Source organism: Vombatus ursinus, unplaced genomic scaffold (assembly GCF_900497805.2).
Source record: "Vombatus ursinus unplaced genomic scaffold, bare-nosed wombat genome assembly UNPS02000749.1, whole genome shotgun sequence".
Lineage (NCBI taxonomy): Eukaryota > Metazoa > Chordata > Mammalia > Diprotodontia > Vombatidae > Vombatus > Vombatus ursinus.
The window spans coordinates 11,722,130-11,746,097 of NW_020940527.1; the positions used below are offsets into that span (position 1 = coordinate 11,722,130).

Consider the following 23,968-nt stretch of genomic DNA (forward strand, 5'->3'; position numbering starts at 1 on the left):
GTTTAAATTTGACCTCAGAAATTTATTGGCTGTGTGACACTCGACAAGTCATTTAACCCTGTTTGCCTCAGTTTCCTCATCTGTAAAATGATCTGGAGAAGGAAATGGCAAACCACTCCAGTACCTTTGCCAAGAAAACCTCAAATAGGGTCATGAAGAATTGGACATGATTGTAAGTGAATAGTGACAAATATACATATGCATGTGGTCATATACATAGATCATTGTTATGTATACATGTTATTTTATGTATACACATATATATGTGTGTATATATATATATATATAATGTCTATATATGTGTATATGTGTGTGTGTGCATGTGTGTGTGTATCGATATACTACCATGTGGTGTTCCACAAATGTTTTGCTATTAAGTGGAATTGACGGGGTGCTTGGGTGTTTGTGTTTGAGTGCTTGTGCTTGTACTTGGACCCCAATTTCTCCCTAGTCTCAGAAACACTGTCTCTGACAATTTCTCCCCAGCCCAAGGACACTGTTCCTAGCAATTACACAGGAGTGGGCCCCAGCAAGACCCTTATATCTCTCCCTGGTGCAGGTACACAAAGCTAGGTGAGAGAGTGTTGGGCTGCTCAGGTCCCAGCCCTATGATCATGTCTCTGGCAGCCTTTCAATTCCTTAGCAAGCTCCTGTCCTGTGAGAAAACTTTCCCTTGTTGCAGAGCATTCTCTAATCAGTACAGAGAGAGAGGGGTGTCTTGTCTGGCCCAAAGAGTTCTGTCCTTGGCTGGCCCAGGGACTCTTCCTCCTGCCAGATTTCCAAGGTCCATGCCTCTGACATCTGCCTCCCTATCTGGCATATTCCCTATGCTTTCCCATTCATAGCTCCCAAAGACACCTGAACCTTTAGATTACCTAATCAGTATCCCTGGCATTCCTTTCCCATGCCCTTTTCCATATAAACCCCAGCTCCATCCTCAGTCTCCCACAGGTTCCTTAAGAATCCTTGCCTGCTGAAAAGCATAACAATAAACTTTTTGCCAACTTGACTTAAAGAATACTTGAGTCTGTGAATTCATTCCAGACGACCCTGTCCTGTGCTCCAGTCTTTGAGGGGTCTCAACCTCTCAGATCGTAACATTTACGGTGCCCAATGTGGGGCTTGCCTGAAAGCTCAAGCCTTCTCCGAGTCAAGGTGAGCCTCCCCCTCCCTTCACCCTCTTTAGTTGGGTCACCTCTCAAGCACCTAGGAAGGCTTGCAGGGGTTTTGGGTCAAGCCCGTAACAGGCTCTGGCAGATTTCCCTCTTGACAAGGGATGCCTTGTTTGGGAACTTCTTGGGGTTTTTTTCTCCCTCTCCAGGACACTGGTAGAGGCAAGTAGACTACAGAAACCCTATTGCCATTATCCCTTTTCTATAGGCTTGTAGGCAAGGAGATGGGCAGAGTTCCCTTTACAACCAGGGATGGGATCTGCCCCTAGGTTATCTATTATAGAACTGGGGAAAGCTCAGTCTCCCAGACCTTAAAAAGGAACATTTTGTCTGGTCTCCATACGATCTGGAGAACCACGAAAAAATTGTCTGATTTTTGTAGGGGATTTCTGACAAGTCTCTGAGCTTTTGGATTCTCCCTGTCATTACCATGTATCTGTTCTACGTTTGTGTCTGTATGGTGTGAGTGAGTGTCCCCATGTGTAATCTGACACCCTTTGCAGCCAGGTAGCAAGAATAGTATCCCAGGGCTGCAGCTGGACTCTGGAATGATGCTTTTTTTTTCTTTTTCTTTCTCCTTCTCCATCCCTGATTACAGCAGCCTCAGAGGAGCAGGTGGATGGGAGAGAGAAAAAGAGAAAAATACCTTATTATTTAGGTTATATGATTGGTAAAAGGCAAGTCGAGGAGGATCCTCGAAGTGTCAGATCAGAATTAGAAAGAAATAAGATATGTGCAGTTTTAAAGAGACTTTAATCAAAGTCCATCAGAGGTATAAGTAGGTAGAAGGAAAGGCAAGAAAGTTTAAGCATGTAGGAATAAGAGAATTATGGGTAGAAAGAAAAGCATAACCTATTTGCACGAACAGTGTGAACAGAGGGTTTGAGAGTAAAAGGTCTGGAAACTTTTGGAGAATTGTTGGGAAAAAAAATTCTCTCTCTATATTCTAACTCTGGCCAAGTTTTGAATGTGGAGGGAAAGACAAGAAAGAAAAGGGGAACCTTTTCCCCTCAGATCAAAAAGAGAAGCAGATTGAGTAGCACTTATTCCTTTCAGCCTCACATAAAAAAGTTTTTGTGTACCAGAACACAACCAAAAGGTAATTTAATTCATTCTGGTAATATTTTAAATGAAATGTGATGCTCTTAATTTAATGCTTAAGTCAGAATTATATTGTTTAGCACTGAGGTAAATTGGGAAAATGTATGGATCTGAAATTTGTTAACTGGGTGACATTAAGCAAGTTACCTCAGTTTACCTCATGATTGGGAGGTGCCTAACACAATGCCTAGCAGAGGGCAGACACTATAAATGTTAACTACTATTATTATTAGTTCCTTAATTAGATGTGACCAGTATACAATGAAAATGGTGAAGAGATGCCTGATTTTCCATGTAAGGAAATTTGGAAATGCATTCATCAGAGTTGGAGTCACCTGATTGGTAAATTTCAAGTTTTAAACACCTAGTATTGTTTCAAATTGGTAAACTTTTGTATCAGTTATGTCAATCAGCTTTTCATAATTTGGATATTATTAAAGTGTGAATTGTAAGAAACTAAAGGATGCTGGAAAAATTGCGTAAAACCAGTTACATTACTTTGTCAGCCCTGCTAACCTTCTCTTATAAGGTTTTATAACTGCCATTTAGAAAACCAGGTATTTCCACCTTTACCTATAATTAAAGAAGGGATTATAGCTAAAGCAATTTGACTATCACTTATGAAAGCTATAAGATTGTTAACTAAGATATTTGAAGTTATTGTTTTAATGTTAAAACCTAGAATTGTTAATTGATTACCATGTGTGAAAAGGAGATTGAGTAAAAGCCTTATCCAGATTAGTTCTGCCCATTCAAAACAGTCCTCCTTGGGATATGGGGGTCGGGCAGCAGGGGCACCAGGATCAGCCCCTCCAATGGGGTACAAGGCAATTCCCCTTATTTTGTAAACTTGCCAAGGTCCCTGGAAACCATCTGTGTGGCCAACATCATCTACCCTGAGAAAAGAACTTGTTTGGGTTATGGAGTTCCTAAACAATGAACTTGGCTTGCTGAGAAGTTGCAAATTTATGTACAATAGATAGAAATGATTTCTAATGATTGGCTTTTACACCAGGACAAGTTTAAATTTGAGAAGGAAAGATGTAAAGTGAAATCTCTTATGTCCTGGTAAATCTTTATTGCTTATTGCAACTCCAAGAGAGTAAAATTAACTGTATCTGGCTTTAAGCTGTGATTAGTGAAACTTGCTGTTTGAGGTAAAAGGCTCTTGGGACTATAATTGTGTTTTGAGTTTGAATTTGGGTATAGTGGTCTGCATTAAATCAGTATCTGAGAGAAATGCCAATGTGATCCTGCACCATTAACAGGTGTAGGTCTGCATCTGGGAAAGAGTTGTGAAGACAATCTTTGCCTCAATCTAAGATGGGATCCTCCTGGCTCAGTTTCCCCATTATGTTCCTTTGAGAAGGAATGTTTCCCACCTGACTGTTCCTGAGTCTGGTTATGATGTGGAATTGATATTGCATGATTGGAGAACTGTGACTCTTACCTGAATTCAAACAGAGCTCAGGATGTTCTATCTTGTCATATTTGGCACGTCACATGTCCCTGCCTTTTCCTTTTACAGTAGATTTCTGTGATCAGAGCAAGTGGTATGTGAGATCTTGCTGTTTTGATCTGAATTTGTAGTCATCCCATGGCCTAAGAGTATTGTCTGAATTTATCATAATATCGTATGTATCATTTATCATATGTAAAAGACTCATTTTCTGAGGTGTCTCTTCCAGAGTGAACATAGCATAAACAAGATTGTGGAACAAAATTGTGTATCTATTCAGTTGTGAGGTTTAAGTTAGGAACCTCTTTTGTTTAAGACAGTTTTTGCAAGAAACCCCCTCCCTAATGTAACCAACTCAGAGGTCTTTGCCACCCGTTTTGTACTGGCCACTCCTTTATGGGAAAATTTTTCTATCTCAACACCCTGTTTCTCAACAAGGAATTATTCTCTTGCTTGGGAGACAAGCTCTGGGGCCCCTGTACAGGTAAAGGCCCCTGTCAGGGGCGGGACTGTAAATGTCTCTGCTGGTCTCTTGACTTGCATCACCTGTAAGGATGCCTACAGTGATGAGTGTCCCTGGAATTTTACCTGTTAGCTGTACCACCTGTTTTGAGGGAACACTCCCTATTTGCACCTACGACCGAATCCTTCCTGCCACTCTCCTGGTAGGCTCTCCCTATTTAACCTTCTCTTCCCAGCTGACATACAATGCTACAGCCCCACTTCTAGCTATAACACTCTTGTTGATCTTTTGAAAGTTTCTCTCTCACCTGGAATATTAGCATGTAGTCATACTGATCCATGGGGCATCCATGCTCAGTACTTTTTACAGACCCCATCTGTACCCCTAAGGGATATTCCTTCCTTTGTGGGTTGGGTGGACCATGTGGTGAGGATTTTGGGGAAGAAGTAAAGCAAAATGCCACCAGTTGGCAGGACCCTAGGACTGCTGTTTTGGCCACCCGGTGTTTAACACTTTATAAGGATTTTGCTGTGTGCTCGCTTGGATTTTTGGCACCACCCTCTGACCATTTTCAGTATTACTAAACCCAGCACCTCCACTCTAAAAAGAGTAAAGCGTGGTTTCTGGGACAATGTTCTCTGGTACCTTAAAAAGGGAGCAGAGTATCTCATGTCTTAGTATAGACATTTACAACATGAGCTCATTCTTTCAAACCTGACAGGGACCATTCACCAATTGGCAAATGACACAGCTTATAGTCTCCAGGACATCTAGCAATCTCTGGATTCCCTGGCAAATGTGGTCCTAGATAATCAGATAGCTTTGGATTATCTACTTGCTTAGTGGAGGTGTCTGTACCCTGGCCAACACCTCCTGCTGTATGTATATTAACAACTCTCAACACCGAAAGTATACTAGAAAAAGCTAATTGGTTGTGAGAAATCCATGAAAACCTTAGTAGACCAGGGTCATCCTCTTCTTGGGGATCCTGGCTTCTCTCTATGTTAACTCCTATTCTCGTCCCACTCCTGATCATATTCCTTTTACTTTTTTTTGGCCCTTGTTTGCTTAATCTCCTTGCCAGATTTGTCTCATCTAGGCTCAGTGCCCTCCACTTCCAGATGACTGCTCAGGCTGGGTACCAACCTCTGTCTGAGACCACAACCCATCAACCCTTGGGCCTGGCATCGACCAAGTTCCTGACACTGGGTAGAGAACCGACCCCTTGAACGGAGGGACCCCAGGAGGCAGGTACAGCTCTACACCCAATCCCAGCAGGAAGCAGTTTCAGAAGCTGGGACCTTTATCCCTCACCCCAAAAGATTTTGGGTCCCATCTATTTAAGGGGGGAATGATGGGGTGCTTGTGCTTGGACCCCAGTTTTTCCCCAGTCTCAGAAACACCATCTCTGACAATCACTCCCCAGCCCAAGGACCCTGTGCCTAGCAGTTATTCATGCGTGGGCCCCAGAAAGACTCTTAGCTCTCTCCCTGGTTCAGCTACACAAAGCTGGGTGAGAGAGTGCTGGGCTGCTCAGGCCCCAGCCCTAAGATCACGTCTCTGGCAGCCTTCCAATTCCTTAGTAAGCTCCTTTCTGGTGAGAAAGCTTTCCCTTGTTGCACAGCATTCTCTAATCAGTACAGAGAGAGGGGTGTCTTCTCTGGCCCAGAGTTCTGTCCTTGGCTAGCCCAGGGACTCTTCCTCTTGCCAGATTCCCAAGGTCCATGCCTCTGGCATCTCCCTCCCTGTCTGGTACACTCCCTACACATTTCCATCCATAGCTCCCAAAGACACCTGGACCTTTGGATTACCTCATCCGTGTCCCTGGCATGCCTTTCCCATGCCCTTTTCCATATAAACCCCAGCTCCATCCCGTCTCCCGCAGGTGCCTGAAGAATCCTCACCCGCTGAAAAGCGTAACAATAAATCTTTGCCAACTTGACTTAAAGAATACTTGGGTCTCTGAATTCATTCCAGACGACCTGTCCTGTGCTCCAGTCCTTGAGGGGTCTCAACCTCACAGACCGCAACACAATCCCTCTAGTCAAAGGTTAGATTAGGAAAGATCTGACCCAAGGCTTCCTCGGTGGGTAAATGTATGACACCCCCCCTCCCCCCCCCATGCCACGCACTTTAAGGAGGATCCTAAGACCCTAGGTCCACCTGCTGGGAATCGCTTGAATCTGGTCTGACTACGCATGCACGCCCCTGACCATGCACATGCGTGCTCTGGCTTCGGCGCCAACCAATCAAATACGTCTCAGTCTCTGCGTCCGGGAAAAAGCCGTCCCTTCCTTTTACTCCGGGCATTTTGTTCCGCGGCCTTGGGGGAGGCGGGGAGGAAAGTGCAGAACGCACTTCCGCTTCCGGCGGTGTCCATGCGGAGAGGAGGAGGGTGATCGCTGTGCGTACCAGTAACGGCTGCTGGCGGACAGAAGAGAAGAGGGAAGGTAGTTACAGGGCGAGGGAGAGTGGGAGGCCGACCAAGAGCGGCCCGGGGGCGGCGGCTGACTAGCAAGGGTCGCGGTCTGTGGAGAGTGTCCCGGCCTCCCGGGGGCCATCGGCCCCGGGATGGGGGGGGGACGAGTGCCCGGCCAGATGCCCTGGCCCCCCTACTTTGCCCCTCCCCACTCCGCCTCAGCCCACCCTGTCCTCGTGTCCCGCGCGGAAGTCGCTTCTCCTCCCCTAGCCCGGTGAGGGCTAACGGACGGATTCGGGTCCTCGGGTTCCAGAAAGTGGGAAGGGGAGTCGTCTGGGAATCGCTCCAATTTAGTTCGCCCTCCGTGTGGCTCCTCCTCCCTAAGCGATTTACAGACGGGGAAACTGAGGGAGAGCCTTCCCCAAGAAGTGCGGGTGCTGATGTTTGGGCCTCCAGGGCCTCTGTACATCTTTCCTTTGCCTGCTGTGCGCTAAATCTCTGCCGATCCAACCCTTTTTGGTTGTTAATCCGTTTTCAGTCGTGTCTGACTCTTCCGTGACCCCGTTTGGGTTTTTGGCAAAGACACTGAAATGGTGTGCCGTTTTCTTCTCCAGCTCATTTTTTCAGATGAGGCAACTCAGGTGAACAGGCTTGTTTGAGTGTCGCATGGTCACTTGCCCAGGGTCACACAGCTAATAAGTGTCTGAGGCCAGATTTGAACTGAGGAAGATGAGTCTTCCAGATTCCAAGCCGAGTGCTTTTATCTGCTGCGATGCCTAGCTTCCTTGATCCTTCCCTGGACAAAGATAAATGGAGACCCTCCTGAATGCACAGGAGCTGGCTGTGGGACCTGGATGAGATTCTAGCTTGTGCTTCTTTTCTGACCCAAGTAAAATCCCGTGTTCTACAGGAAGCTTTCCTCAGTCCCTCTCAATTCCCTTGCCTTCCCTCTGATAATCATCTCTTATTTATCCTGTATATAGCTTGCTTTGAATATATTTGTTGACATGTTGTATTCTCGGCCCCCCCCCCAATATTGTAAACTCTTTGAGGGCAGAGACTGTCTTTTCCTCTTTTCCCCAGAGCTTAGCAGGGTGCCTGGCTTGCAGCAAGCACTTAATAAATGTTTGATTGATTGATACTCATCAAAGATGCTTGATCCTCAAATTATGATTTTGATTGTGGGAATGAGGAAGATTTGGAGAATTTGTGATTCTGGAGGGAGGGTACTTTCCCCATTCTGTCTGTCTTGTGACAGAATGTCTTGTTTCTCATTTCAGTCTCTGTTCTTACTCTTACTGATTTGTCTTTCTGATCCTTTGCTGCTGAACAACTGGAAATAAAAAGTCAAGTACTCTTTCTCTTCTTTGCCATTGCTTGTGTCATATTTATTACACAGGGTTTTCCTAGAGTCTCAGTGCCTTTTAAGACTTGGGACATCTTGTATTTACAGATGACAGAGGCAAAGAAGGATAGTTCGTGCACTGGAAAACATTCTCACAATTTAGAAAACACTTTCAATGGGCCAGAATGTTGGGCTGAATTGAATACCATAAAATTTAGTAGGGATAAATATAAAATTTTCTATTTGGTTTTAAAAAAATTGACTTCACAAGCATGAGTTTGGGATGGGAGTGGGCTGGGGCCAGGTGGGGAGAGGCTAAGGAGGAGACCAAAAAGATTGGGGATTTTAGTGAATTTCAAATTTAATATGGATCAGTAGTGTGATGTGGCAATTTAGCAAGCTAATGAGATTTTAGACTGCCTAACACAGTATAATAGGTGATAATGCAGCTGCACTTCTCTGCTTCGGTCACTCAGCTGGAGTATTCTGTTTAGTTCTGGCTACTACTTTAAAAAAAAAATATTGGTAAGCCAAAGAATGACCAGAGTAATGTGACCAGGATGGTGAAAATCCTTAAGATAATGCTTTATGACAATCATTTGATAGAAAAGGGTTTTTAGCTTTAAGAATAGACTTAGGAGGTAAATGATAGCTATATTCAAGTATTTTGAAAGGTGCTTATGTGGAAGGAGGAGTAGATTTTCTGTGCTCATTACAAAATGGTTGATCCAGAAGCACTAGAATAGAAGCAGTTGCCAAGAGGAAGTCTCTTCTAACTCTAAAATTATTTTTTTTAAACTATTTTTCCAATTACATGTAAAAACAATTTTTAAAATTCACTTTTAAAAAATTTTTAAGTTCCTGGTTCTCTCCCTTCTGTTCTTCTAAATTGACTCAGTTCTTTACATATTTGGAAAATGAGGCCTTTATCAGAGAAATACAACATTTTCTCCCAGTTTTCTGCTTTCCTTCTAATCTTATTGCATTTGTTTTGTTTGTACAGAAACTTTTAAATTTAATATGATCAAAATTATCCATTTTACATACCATAATGCTCTCTGTCTCTTGTTTGGTCATAAATTCTTCCCTTATCTATAGGTATGACAGGTAAACTATTCCACGCTCCCCTAGTTTGCTTATGGTATCACCCTTTATGTCCATTTATGTACCCATGTTGACCTTATCTTGATATATGACATGAGATGTTGATCTGCTTTCCAGTTTTCTCAACAGTTTTTGTCAGATAGTGAGTTCTCATTCTAAAAGCTGGGATCTTTGCATTTATCAAATACTAGATTACTGTGTTCATTACCTACTGTATATTGTATACCCAGTCTATTCCACTGATCCCTCACTGTATTTCTTAGCCATTACCAGATTGTTTTGTTGATTACTGCTTTATAGTATAGGTTGAGATCTTGTATGGCTCGGCTACCTTCTTTCACTTTTTTTTTCCCATTAATTCCCTTAATATGCTTGACCTTTTGTTCTTCCAGATGAATTTTGATAATTATTTTTCCTAGCTCTGTAAAATAATTTTTGGTAGTTTGATTGGCATGGCACTGAATAAGTAAATTAATTTAGTTAGAGTTGTCAATTTTTTTATATTGGCCTACCCTTGAGCAATTAATATTTTTCCAGTTGTTTAGATCTGACTTTATTGTGAGAAGTGTTATGTAATTGTGTTTATATGGTTTCTGGGTTTGTCTTGGCAAGAAGACTACCAAATATTTTATATTGTCTACAGTTATTTTAAATGGAATTTCTCTTTTTATTTGTTGCTGGTAGACTAACTCCAAAATTATTGATTCTGTGATTCTGTTAGTTTTCCTAATCTCTGTTGTCAGTTTCAGAACAGGAATTGAAAAATCAGGCAACATAACTCCCCCAGTAGATGAATTTTGGCACCATCATTTTTGTCAGGACTTTTGGCATCTTTTTACCCTAAGCATCCTTTGCCATATATGTAGTCCTTACTCTCAGGATTGTGATAGTGTTCCCTAAGAATTGTTGTCATTTTAGGGGGCATTGAGATGTTTGACACAAATTCATGCCATAGTGGTCTGGCTCTAGTTTCTGGACGAAATGAGTGTTACACAGGCTTCTTAGTTCTTTGGAGGCAAGTATGTTGGGTTTGTTCTGAAGAAATCAGTAGTCTTTATGAGCTTGATGAACTGAATGAAGATTTTTGTTTTCTTTTTAGCTTATTTCCAAGTGCATGACATGCTTCCTTTGTCTTCATTGTTTTGCTGAGATATTTGTAGCATAATTATAAATGAAGGGACAATTTTCTGTTCTCAGTAGACCAAGTGATTTCATGGAATTGTAGGATTCAGGAGTCTAAATGATGCTTACCTCTTTATGTCTTGAATAGTTATTTAGCTATTAAAGTGTGGGATGTGGAGTCAGGGAGAGGTCTTAATTCAAATTCTGCCTCTGACATTTCTTAGTTTTGTGGCTATGGGAAAGTTATTTAACTTTTCTAACCCTTAGTTTCTCTATTTTTAAAATTAGAGGATTGGACTAGATGACCTTTTATATAGACTTTATGGAAGAGTGAAGTTGGGAATAATTTGTAGTAGCTCTTTTCTGTCCTTGTTAGATGATCAAACACATTGTCCTTGTGTACAGGTAGGGTTTTTCCCCCCACTGATTGTCTGGTTGGTCATATCCAGAATGATGGAAAAATGATTGCTAGTTGTCTTTTGATATAGGTGATAGCTGATTGCTAAAAATCATCATGGAGGACAAGGATCAGAAAAGACATAGGAAGAAAAACAGTGGGCCAAAAGCAGAGAAGAAAAAGAAACGTCACCTGAAGGATCTAGGACTTGGAGATGAGGAAGATGCTCGGAAGAGAAACCCAAGGGCCTTTGCTGTACAGTCGGCTGTTAGGATGGCACGGTCCTTCCACAGGTATGGGCAACTTTTTTTTTTTTTTTTAGTCTTGTGGCTCTCTTGTTTTATATAGCGAACACTGTGGGACAGGATAATTTAATTTTAGAGCTGTAAAAGACGTGGAATTAGTTTTATTTTGAGTGAAAAATGTCCCCCATGTAATTATAGAGCATTACTTTATTTAACACATGGAAAGGCTTTATCCTTGTCACTTAACAATAACATCATAGGAGACTTTCATTATGACGCAAACTTTGAATTGTCCTTTGGTATTTAATGATCTCTTTGCAAAATATTGATTCCATCGACTACAGGTAAGGGCTTTTTGTTTTTCTTTTCACCTATGTGCACATCTTTTGTTTTTTGTTAAACATTTATAATGAATTCAGAAATATAAGTTTTAAAGTTTTTTAGTCTTATCTACATGACCGGTTGATAACACTATTAACGGAACACAATTGCTTCTTTATCAAAAGGAAACAAGCAGGGCTTTGAGGTAGACTTATCTACCTTAGAATAGAGCAGTCATCAGGTTTTCTTTTTATTTGTGATTATGTATGTGTTTGCATGTGTGTATGAATTTCTTATTCTTATTTCTTTACATGTAGAACTCAGGACTTGAAGACCAAAAAACATCATATTCCAGTGGTTGATCGAACTCCCATGGAACCTCCTCCAGTGGTGGTTGTGGTAATGGGTCCTCCAAAAGTTGGGAAGAGCACTTTAATTCAGTGCCTTATTCGGAATTTTACAAGACAGAAACTGACAGAAATTAGGGGTCCTGTAACAATTGTGTCAGGTATGCATAGTGCTAATATGTTCTCACATGTGCTTATTTCTTTTTTGTGTTTTCTTATAGACATCAGATTTTAGGTGTAAGATATTATATTTTGTTTAATATGGAAATGATGCAATATGCTATGGAACTGAATTGTTTTGTGGTAGGGAAGATGATTTTAAACTATTTGGAATAGGGTAAACTGTGTCACCTTTTATTACTTAGTAATTTTTAGAAATCATCACTTTGACACAAAATGAATCACTGTTCTTAGACTTTCACCTACTGATGAGAGTTTTATTTAGTAGTAGAATGTTAGAGTTGGAAGGGAACTGGGAGGTCATCAGTCTAACACCTACCGCAAGTGGTCATCCAGTCTGCTTGAAGGCCTCTACAGTTGGGAGAGCCCACTGCCCAGAGGCAGTTGTTTTGACTGCTCTAATTGTTAAAAAGTTTCTTCTTTGCCTCTTTACAACTTGTGTCCATTGTTCCTGCTTCCTCCTTCTGGATCCAAATTGAAGGAATCTTATCTGCCTTCCACAGGGCAGCTCTTCAGACACTTTTGGGCAGCTCTTCAGACACTTTGAGACAGCTCTGATATACCTCTTACATTGCCTTCAGTCTGAACATTCCTGGTTTCTTCAACTGATTCTTTTCTGAATGGAGGCTTTTTCCCTCTGGTTCCCCTCCTAAAACATAGCCAGATACAGTACATGTCAGGCAGGGTCTGAAAAGGGTCAGGGACAGCTCTGCCACTGCTGGTTCTGGAAACTGCCTTTTCATTCAGCTTAAGATCTCATTAATTCTCTTTCCTACCACATCATACCATTGTCACACCAAGGTGATTTGGCAGTCTACTAAAATTACCAGTCAGCCCCAAGTGTCAGGCTCTGTGTGAAAACACTGGGCATGCAAATTTAAAGAGCAGAACAACCCTTTTGTTGGAGGAGTTTACATTTAGACAAGGAAGATAGCAAGTCCATTTTTAAGTTTGTACAGAAAGTGTGTAGATTCAAGGGCAGGGAGGGCACTACTGGTTGGGGAAATTAGGAAAGTCTTTATGGACAGTGTGGTTCCTGATCTGTGTTTTGGGTTGGGCTTCTGTGGGGTGAGGAACAGAGAAAGCCAGTTTGGTTGGATCACAGAGAAAGGTACTGGGAATAATGTACAAGAAGACTGGAAAGCTAGGTTGAGGGCAGATTGTGAAGGGCTTTATAAACGATACAGAGGACTTTATGTTTGATTCTGGGGCAACATGGGGTCACTGGAATTTGAGTAGGAGCATGCCATGTTCATGTCTGTACTTCAAATCATTTTGGTAATTGTAGAAGCGTTGTACTCAGGTGTTTAGAAATTTTCATCAAGGGGTGACCATGTAGAAAACTGTCCCAATAGTTACAGAAGAGTCAGTGAATTAAGGATGTGGTTGTTTGAGTAGAGGGAAGGGAAGGAGAGTTGTGAAGATAGAAATGGCAGGATCTGGCAGATGATTTCATGTTTGTGGTGAAGTAGAGTGAGAATCTTTTTCAGACAAGATGCTATCTAACTATGCCTTTGTATTTTGCATTTTTGAAAATTTTATTTTAAGCCCAAAGCTAAGATTTGACATTTATCCCAATTAAATTTCATTTTATTCAGCCAAGTTTTCTAGCTGGTTATGGTATTTTTGTATCCTAAATTTGTCAGCCAATTTGTTAACTTTGTGTTATTCCAGCTTTATGTCACCTGAAAATTTATTGAAGATGATTAAAAAATATTAAACATCACAAAGCCAATGCCAGATTTCTGGGACACCCCAATGAAGACCTTATTACAAACTGACATATATCATTAAAGACTGCTCTTGAGTCTAGCCATTCAGCCGATTCTGAATACACCTAATTTTCCTACTGTCCCATATTTTTCTATATGATCTTATAAACCAGTGTAGGCTTTGGCTTCCATTTCATTTTGTTGCTTGCTGAAGAGGTTTCCAGTCTCTTTTGGTCTCCTCTTTGTGTTGACTGACATCAGTGAAATTTTGTTAGGAAATGGTGAGTCTCAGTTGGTGTTGTTCCTCCCTCTACAATATCTCTCCCATCTGTTTCCTCCTCTCTACTCACAGAACCACCATTCTTACCACATCTTGCCTAGACTGTTGAAATCACCTTCTGGTTTATGTCCCTTGTTAAGTCACACAGTTCTCAGTGTCATTTTCTTAAGTTCATAAGCTCCTCTGTTTGGCTTTCAAATTGCTTCATAACCTGGACCCAGTTTACAGCATCTTCAATCACATGTTACTCTAAATCCTTCCTGAACAGTAAAAATTGTACTTGACTTTCCCATCTTTTTCAACCTCTTTGCCAAGGATATCATTCTCAAGTCTCGTCTGCCTCTTGGAATTCCTCATTTCTTTCATCATTCTGTTCACTTCTCACCTTCAGTCTGAGACCTCTTGAGATCCCCTTAGCTACTTAGTGTCTTCAGTCCAATATATTTTGAATCTTTCGATATGTGTTTTGTAATCCTTATTTATGCCTTTTGTTATCTCTTCTGATAGACTTTTGTGAGCACGTTGAGAGCAGGAGCCATTTAATTTTTGTCTTTCTCCAGTGCATCACACATAATAGATACCTGATTACTATCTTTTCTTTTATCTGTTTCCTTTGTTTTTGTTATCAAAAGCTGGTTGAAATAGAGTCAGATCTTCTGATTTTTATTCTTCTAGTTTGTTGTTGTTCAGTCTTTTTGGTCATGTTCAACTATTCATGATCTCTTTTTGGGGAGTTTTCTTGGCAAAGATACTAGAATAGTTTGCTATTTCCTTCTCCGGCTCATTTTTCAGATTAGGAACTGAGGCAAACAGGGTTAAGTGACTTGCACAGGATCATACGGCTGTAAAGTATCTGAGGCCAGATTTGAATGCAGGAAGATTCATCTCCTGACTCCAGGTCCAGCCCTCTATTTTCCGGACTACCTACTTGCCTCCAGCTTGTTACTGATTTTTATCTTTGCTCCAAAAAATTGATGATCCAGCCACATAGAAAGTTCATTTGGAAATGATTTTCCATAGTAACTAACCACTTCCTTTTCTGTTAGAAGATTATCAGTCACTTTTTGTGAATTTTTTTGGTGCTTGGGGTGTTCAGCACTTCCTGAGTCTCTTCCTGAAGAGAATATTCATGATACATAGTTATGAGATTTTTGTGTACTATACAAGCCTTTGGTTCATCTTATTTCTCAATCTTGAACCATATTTTCAACATGCTTTTCACTGTTATCCCCTAGTTGCATTGAAGTCACCAAGTGTTAAAATTTAACTTAAAAGGTTGTCATAGGATTTTTCTACATCACCATCTGTATCAGCAGTTGGTGTATAGGCTGTCATTATCTTCATGATGTTCTCTGCAGATAATTGTCATGGCATGGCAATGTGAGATGACCAGCTGTCTAATAAAATGATGAGTTTCTGGTTGCCTTTGGATACAAGATAAAATCAGCTCCACCAATTTTATTTGCCTCTCCAAGGAGAATGGGTGATAGTTCTTTTCTTTGGTGGCAAAATTTTCTCCTGTGGAAGGGAGAGAGGAGCAGTCATTACTGAGTGCCTCCTGGGTACCAGCCAGTGTGCTGTGCTAAGTTCTTTATGAATTTTATCTCATTTGATTATCATTTCCTAAATATATATATCAAGAATGTCAATATAGTTATATTTCACTTTTTCTTATAGTATGCTTGTTTGTTACTGGACAGAGATCTCCTATTTAGTATACAGTAGCTAATGTTTGTAGATATTACTATGGTTAATATATTTTATTTTAACAGTTCTTTCTTAGAAAATCTTTGTTATAGACTATTATATGTCAGTCTTTAAGAATACATAATTATTTGACATTTTCCTCCATATTATTTCAATTATGGCATGGTATTTGAATATTTTTGTTACATACATGTTTTTAAATTTTCAATGATGCCTTTTGTTTACACACTATAGTTCAATCCCTGGAAGTTCCCCCTATGTATCCCCCTTTTCCCACACCATTGAACATTACTTGGAATAAAAAAAAAGAGTTAAGAAAAACCAATTGATGTAGCATCCATGGCCATAGATGCCTACCTTTTGATTGAGAAGAGGGACTGAGTCACTTGTTATTCAGAACTGAGATTGGTCATTTTTAATGACTGCTATTTAGTGATGGTTTTATTTACATTATTATAGTAGTTGTATATGTTGTTTTCTTGGTATTCATTTAAAAACACACTACCGTGTACACATCTTTCCATATTTCTCTGAATTTATGACATTCATTTTTTCCAATAGTGCAATAAAATTCCATGAGACTCAGATACTGCAATTCCAGCCGTCCCAATCAATGGCCTCTTACTTTGTTTCTAAGTTTTTGCTATCAACTGCCTCCCCCCAAACAAAACAGAACAAGAAACACCCCAGAAAAGAGCAAATACTTTGGTAGATACTGTAGAAATATTTGAGTAAACCAGTTTACAAGGTAAATGATTTTAGGTGTTTTTAAAATTTAAGTTTTCTACATCTTTATTCTCAGGTAAAAAACGACGGCTTACCATCATTGAATGTGGATGTGACATTAACACAATGATTGATTTGGCAAAAGTGGCTGATTTGGTAAGTTATCAGGGAAAGCTTTAGTCTCTTTTGGAGAATCTGACATATCTAAAATAGAGTAATTCATTATCTTCTTTCCATCCCCAGCCCTGTTTCCTATTTCTGTTGAAGGCACTACCATCCAGACCCTAGTTTCAAAACTTCACAGTCATCCTTGACTTTTCACTGTCCTTCTAATATATCCAATCAGTTGCTAAATCTTGTGGTTTCTACTGCTACATCTCTTATACCTGTCCTTTCCCCTGTACTCCCATGGTCACCACCCTAGTGCAGACCTTCATCTCCTCTGTCTTCTGTTTTTGAAATAGCTTACTAATTGGTCTCCCTGCCTGAAGTCTCTCCCCTTTCCAGTCTCTCTTCCACACAACAGACAAAGATTTTCCTCTTCACACCCAATACTTTGTCTTCTTTCTCCATGCCTTTGTAGTAACTGGAATGCACTTTCTCCTCACTATTGCCTCTTAGAATTCCTAGTTTCTTTTGAAGATCAACTCAAATGCTGCCTTCTACTTGAAGGCTTTCTTAGCCCTATCCTAGTGCTTTTTCAATCCCTAAATAAAAGATTACCTTGTATATGTTTATTTTTGAATGTGTGATCTCTCGATATAATGTAAGTTCATTGAAGGCATAGGCTATTTCATTTGTGGTAGCCAGATGGTGTAATTCATAGAGTCTTGGACTTGGACTCAGGAAGACCTAAGTTTGAGTGTGTTAACACTCGGCCCTGGGAAAATTAGTTAATCTCAGTCTTCCTCCGTAAATTGGGGATAATAACACCTACCTCACAGGGTTTTTATGAAGTTCAGCTGAGATAACATATAGAAAGTACTTTGAAAATCTTAAAACACTAGATAAATGTTAGCTGCTCTTTTATCTCTTCAGTTTCTGACACAGGGCCTACTAATTACTTGGTAAATCCTTATTGATTGAGACTTTATACTTTTATTGTATTCAGATGTATCTTGTTTTTGCTACTGATATTTAAAAGATATATGTAAAATACATCTTAGTAATTTCCATTGTATCTCAAAAAGGTAGAGGATTTCGATATTTAAAGGACTCCTATATACTTCATGTAGGCGAAGAGCCCTTTTAAATCACCTCCAACATTTATCTCTGTTGTAAATTTGAATTTGTGTTTGTATATGTGTGGTGTATTTTTGTAAAGAGGACCACCTGTACAAATTTTCAGTCTGATTTCTGTGCTTTTTCAAATTACTTCCTGGACCAGCTCTAATGGAAGAATTCTTAAACAGCTGGATGGGAAGTTATGGGAAATCTGATAAGATAATTTCTTTAACAAAATTTGTTTCCCTCAAAGTGAGATTGGAAAAAGGCATTTGATTCTACATAGGATTCTACATTCTATTAGTATTTTTTTTAAATTGCCTTTCTAGGTTGAATGGAAGGATGACTGCTCAGAGACCTATAGTTTATATTTTTAGATCTAAAAGTACTTTATAAAGGAATTGCTTTTCTTAAAAGTAAAGAATCCTGAGAAGCTTCTGTTTTTATCTGTTTTCTTTCTAATACATTCAGATTCTTGAGGTGGAAGATTGTGACCCTTGGTCGATACTAAGGTCCCTTGATAGTAAAACCAAAATGTTTTCCTTGTCAGTGTGATTCTCTAAAGAGAAGCTTGAGTCAGAGTCTCGATTCCCTCGCTGGTTGATCACTTCCAAGGTAATTGGCTGCTGTTTTCTGTTTCAGGTTCTTATGCTTATTGATGCTAGCTTTGGGTTTGAAATGGAAACATTTGAATTTCTAAACATCTGCCAAGTGCACGGATTCCCTAAAATCATGGGTATCCTCACACACCTCGACACCTTCAAGAACAACAAACAGCTGAAGAAGACCAAGAAGAGATTAAAGCACAGGTTTTGGACAGAAGTCTATCCAGTAGGTATCACAGTCAAAATTTGGTGCCTATATTACATATCTCTTGAAGCGTCTTGACCCTTGTTCTTTCTAATTTCTCTAGGCTTTAGGACTCTTCTTTGTAAAATGAGGGAACTGGACTAGGTGACTTCTGAAATCTTAGCATAGTGTCTGGCACAAGGTAGGCCCTTAAGAAATGCTTATCGTGGGGCAGCTAGGTGGTGCAGTGGATAGAGCACTGGTCCTGGAGTCAGGAGGACCTGAGTTCAAATCTGGCCTCAGACATATAACACTTACTAGCTGTGTGGCCCTGGGCAAAGTCACTTGCCCATTGCCTAGCCAAAAAAAAAAAAGATGTTTATTGACTGACTCTTTTGACTCTACAACTGTTATCTTGTTATCCTTTTGAAGGAAAGCAGGCTCCAGTGCTGGAAGAGACCTTTGAAATCATTTAGTCCATCCTCTCGTTTTGCAGATGAGTAAGCTGGGGCCTAAAGAGTTAACTCTGATGTCCTCATTTTGGCAGTCTAGGAATGTGAAGTGCCATCTTGCCTTTGGTTTTTACAGGGTGCCAAGCTATTCTACCTCTCTGGAATGGTCCATGGTGAATATCAAAATCAGGAAATTCACAATCTGGGACGCTTTATCACAGTCATGAAGTTTCGGCCTCTCACGTGGCAAACCTCTCATCCTTATATCCTAGCAGACAGGTAAAGGTACTTTCCATTTAATTCATTTTGTCAGAAAGCAGGAGCAATAACTAGCTTTGCTTGGTAAACAATGTATTTTAAAGGGAAATTGGTTAGAACCAGACTGTGATAATGTAATAGCTAGCTATTGTTTATGCATAAAGTTTTTTAAGGTTTAAAAAGTACTCTCTGTGTGTTAGCTCATTTGATCTTTACAACAACCTTGTGAGCTCAGTGCTGTTATTCCCATTTTATAAATGAAAAAACTGAGGCTTAAAGAGGTTCAGTGACTTGCCCAGGATCACATAGTAAGAAAGTGTCTGAAGCTGGATTTGAATTCAGATCTTCTGACCATCAAGTCCAGCCTTCTGTCCTCTGTACCACCTAGCTGTCCAGATGTTTTATGCACACTGATCTGTGAGGGAGAAAGGGAACAGTGGGATCATAACTAGTGGGAATTCATTTTCACTTCCTATATTACTCTTTAAAAGCATTTTGCCCCCAGTTTGCCCCGGTAGAGGAAGAGCTCGGTCACTCAATTGTGGAAGCACTTGACAAGAGAGATTGGTGAAAGATGGCACGATGCATTGACCCCTTAGAACCATGAGGCTTGAAAGCAGAGAGCACCACAGAATTTGGGACCTTTGAGAATGTCCAATCTCCCCTCTTCCCTTTGCAGAGAAGGACACTGTGGACTATAGAGAAATTGATTAGCCCAGGGTAGTAAATAGGAGAACTACGTTTCAGGTCTTTGACTCCCAAATTCTGTGTTCTTCCTATAACATCACTACACTTGGGGGAGTTATCCTAATCTTACTTTTTTTTCCCTTCCAGGATGGAAGATTTGACTAATCCAGAAGATATTCGAATGAATATTAAGTGTGACAGAAAGGTGTCTATTTATGGTTATTTAAGAGGAGCACACCTGAAAAATAAAAGCCAAATTCATATGCCAGGTACCCTGTCTTGCTCTATTGTAATATTACTTTGAGAACACTTTGGGGCAAAATAATTTCTTAGGAAAACTGAAGACAATGATAAATAAAAAATAAATAAATATCCCAAAACATAATAGGTGCTTAAAAACATTTGTTGAATTAGAATAGTCTTTCTGATGTTTGAAGAAAAAAATAACCTTGATTCAATGAAACTTTTTCTTCTATACTTAATAACTTAACCTAGAAAAGTACAGTATCTAGTATTAAGGGGATTTTTTTCCTGGTGGTATTTATTACAATTGTTTTATCTGTTGGGTTTTTTAAAAGCACTTAGGTTTTGAGTGTATAATGTTGTATAATATAATAATAAGATTGATTATCTTTTGTGTAAATGCTGATGTCTTTCCTATTGCTTTGTGTCATAGGTGTAGGAGATTTTAATGTGAGTGATGTCAGTTTTTTGCCAGACCCTTGTGCTCTTCCAGACCACCAAAAAAAGCGAGGTTTAAATGAGAAAGAGAAGTTGGTTTATGCACCTCTGTCTGGAGTTGGTGGTGTGTTGTATGATAAAGATGCCGTTTATGTTGACCTTGGGGGCAGTCATGCTTTTCAGGACGAAGAGGTAAGGGAGGACTTTTTTGCTTTGAGTTTTTCCTCATTCTTTCAGATACCATTTTGAAGCAAATAAAATTTTTTTTTAAATAAGGAATGTCATATTTATCTTTTATAGTCTCAAGATGGAATTGTCTTTTTAGCTATTGGTCCTCCTTTGTTAAACTTTCTTTATAGTTTTGAGGGGTAAAAGTTCTTTTTTTTGCTGCCCTTCCATTTTTTTTTTTTTACCCTAGCTGAGCTTTAGGCTTTTGGGAAAGGGGGAAATTAGGTCATATATTATTTATTAGACAAGAAAATTTTTGTGATTCAATCATTTCTTATGTAATTTAAAAAGTTCTTTTAAACCAACAAATTTTCTTTGTGATCACATGCACTTTTTATAACAGTAGTCTTCTCTTACTGGTTTTATTGACAGGAGTTGAGGCCAACTCATGAGCTGGTCCAGAGCCTTATTTCCACACATTCTACCATTGATGCCAAAATGGCTTCAAGTAAAGTGTCACTTTTCTCAGATTCCAAACCCTTAGGGTTAGAGGAAGTAGAAAACCAAGGGTAAGTTTTCCTTTAGTTTCTTTAGGAGATATATTCTTCTTGTGGCCAAAATAATTGTAAAAGGTCGAGCTGTTGCATGATCTCATAAACATTTTCAAACTTTCTGACCTCATAGTTCTGCGATGATTAGTTGGTGGTGTAGCAGTACTTCCTGTGTGTTCCCTTTTGGCCTTGGATCCAAAAAGATCTTGGGTTCAGGTCCTGTCTCTGATATGCCCTGACTGTGTGGCACTCTGCACGTGACTGAACCTCTCAGTGGGCTGGGCTGCTTTAGACAGGGGTTCTGAAGGAGAGCCATGAACTTGCTTTTTTGTTGTTAACATTTTTAATAAGCTGTATTTCACTATAATTGATTTAGTTTCTGATCCTATGTATTTTATTTTATGCATTTAAACATGTTTTTCTGAGGAGTCCATGTGCTTCACCAAGTTCTCAAAGAGGTCCATGACACAGAAAACATTCAGAACCCCTGCTCTGATACTTTTAGAGAATGTGCCAACTGGCATTGGTAGAGTAAGTTTCTTCATTCAGGAGTTCCTCTATGAATGAAGTCCTAGGTCCACCCCTATCCTCTATCTCCTATTCCCATCCTATGGATTTCAGCTGTTGTGTTTCTTGTGAGAATCTGTGTTCATGAAGGGTTCAAAGTTTAGTATATTTGTGGAAGTTACTAGCTAAGTATAAGCCTATTGGCCTTAAGCCGATCATAAATCACTTTTATGTAGAAAGTGATGCATAATGTATACTCACTAGTGCTGTTTATGTATGTTCATGGAAAGTGTTAATAGTTCCTGTCTAACTAATTCTGTGCAAATAAGTTGCTGTATACTTGCTTGGGAATACAGGTTTCTGTTGCCAAAAGAGGAGAAACAAATAGACCCTGAAACTGGTCGAGTTCGTCGGAAAGCAGTTTTTGGGGGTGAGGAAAATGAGGATGAAGATAGTGATGGTGATGATGATGATGATGATGGTGATGGTGAAGATGAAGAAATGCCTGAGGAGGAAACAGTGGGAAATGATTCTAGTGATGATGAAGAAAATGAGGAAGAATCTGATAATGAATTTCCCGGTAAAGAACAGACCATTAGGAGAATCAAACGTCCCAAGCTGGAGGAGATGGAAGAAGATGTGCAGATGGATCTGCCTGCGTTTGCCGATAGTGATGATGACCTTGAGAGGAGCTCAGGTGAGGAAGGGGAATCTCATGAAGCTGATGAAAGCAGTCAAGAAGGGGAGTCATCTGAAGAAGCAGAGAGTGATGAGGAGATCGCCGAGTCAAAGGCTGTTGGCCTCGGAAAGTCCCCGACTAACCAGAGTCTAGAGAAGGCTTCCGTGGTGAAAGCAGCCCTCACCACTACGGACTCCGGTCACTGTACAGCTGAAGAGGCATTTGCATCAGATGCAGAATCTGGAGAAGAGTCTTCTCTTGATTCACTGGAAGAAGGTTCAGGAACAGAACAAGGCGCTAAGAAAAGGCTTCTGAAGCGCCAGCATCGCCAAGGTGAGGGCGTTCACCAGGTGGAGTCCAAGGACTTAAAAGATGAGAGTATTGAGGTGGAAGATTTGTTGAAAGAAGAGGAGGAATACAATGAGGAGATTGACTTTTCCACAGAAACTGCAGGTATGTTTGAGAAGTTTTTAACACTGAGCTTCCTTGTCTCATCTAATCAAATGAGAAGAATGAGAATTGGCTTTTGCTGGCCTTGTTAAGGATGAAAAGATGATGATCATACGAGCTTGGAGACCCGAAGGCTGAAAAGACATTGACAGTCTTGTTTGTGCTTCTAGGTGCTCTCAAGTGGAAGGAAGATCTTTCCAGAAAGGCCGCTGAGGCCTTTTTGAGGCAACAGCAGGCAACTCCCAACCTTCGAAAGCTTATTTATGGGACAGGTATGGCAAAAAACCAAACAGCTGGTCAAGAGCCAGCAGTCTGTTAGCTTACTAGCATGTTGGCTTCCCAAAGTGGTGGTGAGAAAGGGGGCTGGAGTTTTGTTTTGGGGAGGGGTAGTTCATAACCATAGGTACTAACTACTGGGTAAATTAATGACTTTTCGTGGTCTTTTTTCAAGTGTTCCATATTTGATAAATGGGTTAAAATGATTGCTATCTTTTGTTTTCATAACACTTACATTTCAGAATAACCATTTCTCCTGCCACACACACTTAGAACAGAATAGAAAAGAAGGGGAGAAGGAAAGCCCCCCCTCTTTTTTTAAAGTATTTTATAATCAACTCATAAGAGGAGTGAGATAGCTTTTTCCAGTTGGTAGTTTTGAAGCAAAGAGAAAATGAATGACTGGCTTGAATCTGAGGGCTGAAAATGCCCAGGCAGAATTAGAACTCAAGAGCTTCTGGGTGTTTTACTTTTGTCTTACTTGTGGTAAGTTCTTGCCCTTGAAGGTGGTGACTGTGGAGGTGTAAAGCTCTTCATCCCTTTCCCCTTTAGTGGCCGAGGACAATGATGATGAAGGTGAAGAGAATGAAGAGCTTGGAGGCTTGTTTCGTGTCAGCCGGCCAGACAAAGAGTCCAAGCGAAAGGCTGACTCTTTGGACTGTTCCAAGTTTCCTGTGGAAGCACCACAAGATTGGGATTTAGAGGAGGTAAGGCACGGAGGAAAGCAAACCATTCTCTGTACTTGGTTCTTGGAGAGACCTGGCTCTTCTTGGAAATTGATTGGTTTATACTCGGCTTAGTTGAGCATGGATCCTTCTTATCTGTGGAGGGTTCAGTGAATGTTGAGTATAATATTGTTGCAGGTTGAACCATTGTGTCTGTGGATATATTACTCATCCTTTTAGGGGAGATGTTTTGTTAACTTTTTGGGGGGTGCCAGGAGTTCTCTTTAGGACCACTGATTCTGATTCCTAACCTTTTGGGTCATATGTCAGTTTTACAAGGATCAGCCTAACTCTTATTTAGGGAGGCTCACTCCCAGTTTGGCATTGAAGTGATGAATTATTTCATCAAGGTGACTCCAAAACTATCTGCCAGGCTGTAAGGGGTTGTGATCTCTGTTAGTGGAAGCCATAGCTTTGTGAA

General features: G+C 40.2%; 1 protein-coding gene across 2 annotated transcripts in view; it reads left to right on the forward strand.

Moving 5' to 3' along the window:
• Nucleotides 1–6,540: 6,540 nt before the first annotated feature.
• The window catches only part of BMS1 (BMS1 ribosome biogenesis factor), a 36,537-nt gene continuing 19,109 nt past the window's right edge, over nt 6,541–23,968 (forward strand). For both annotated transcript variants that reach the window (XM_027860108.1, XM_027860116.1), the window contains exons 1-12: nt 6,541–6,645; nt 10,674–10,875; nt 11,466–11,656; nt 16,177–16,256; nt 17,967–18,155; nt 18,702–18,844; nt 19,658–19,779; nt 20,187–20,383; nt 20,792–20,928; nt 21,774–22,549; nt 22,717–22,818; nt 23,375–23,529. In XM_027860108.1, coding sequence (XP_027715909.1) covers nt 10,700–10,875; nt 11,466–11,656; nt 16,177–16,256; nt 17,967–18,155; nt 18,702–18,844; nt 19,658–19,779; nt 20,187–20,383; nt 20,792–20,928; nt 21,774–22,549; nt 22,717–22,818; nt 23,375–23,529 — 2,268 coding nt within the window. In that variant the 5' untranslated portion in view covers nt 6,541–6,645; nt 10,674–10,699. The remainder of the gene's footprint in view (nt 6,646–10,673; nt 10,876–11,465; nt 11,657–16,176; nt 16,257–17,966; nt 18,156–18,701; nt 18,845–19,657; nt 19,780–20,186; nt 20,384–20,791; nt 20,929–21,773; nt 22,550–22,716; nt 22,819–23,374; nt 23,530–23,968) is intronic.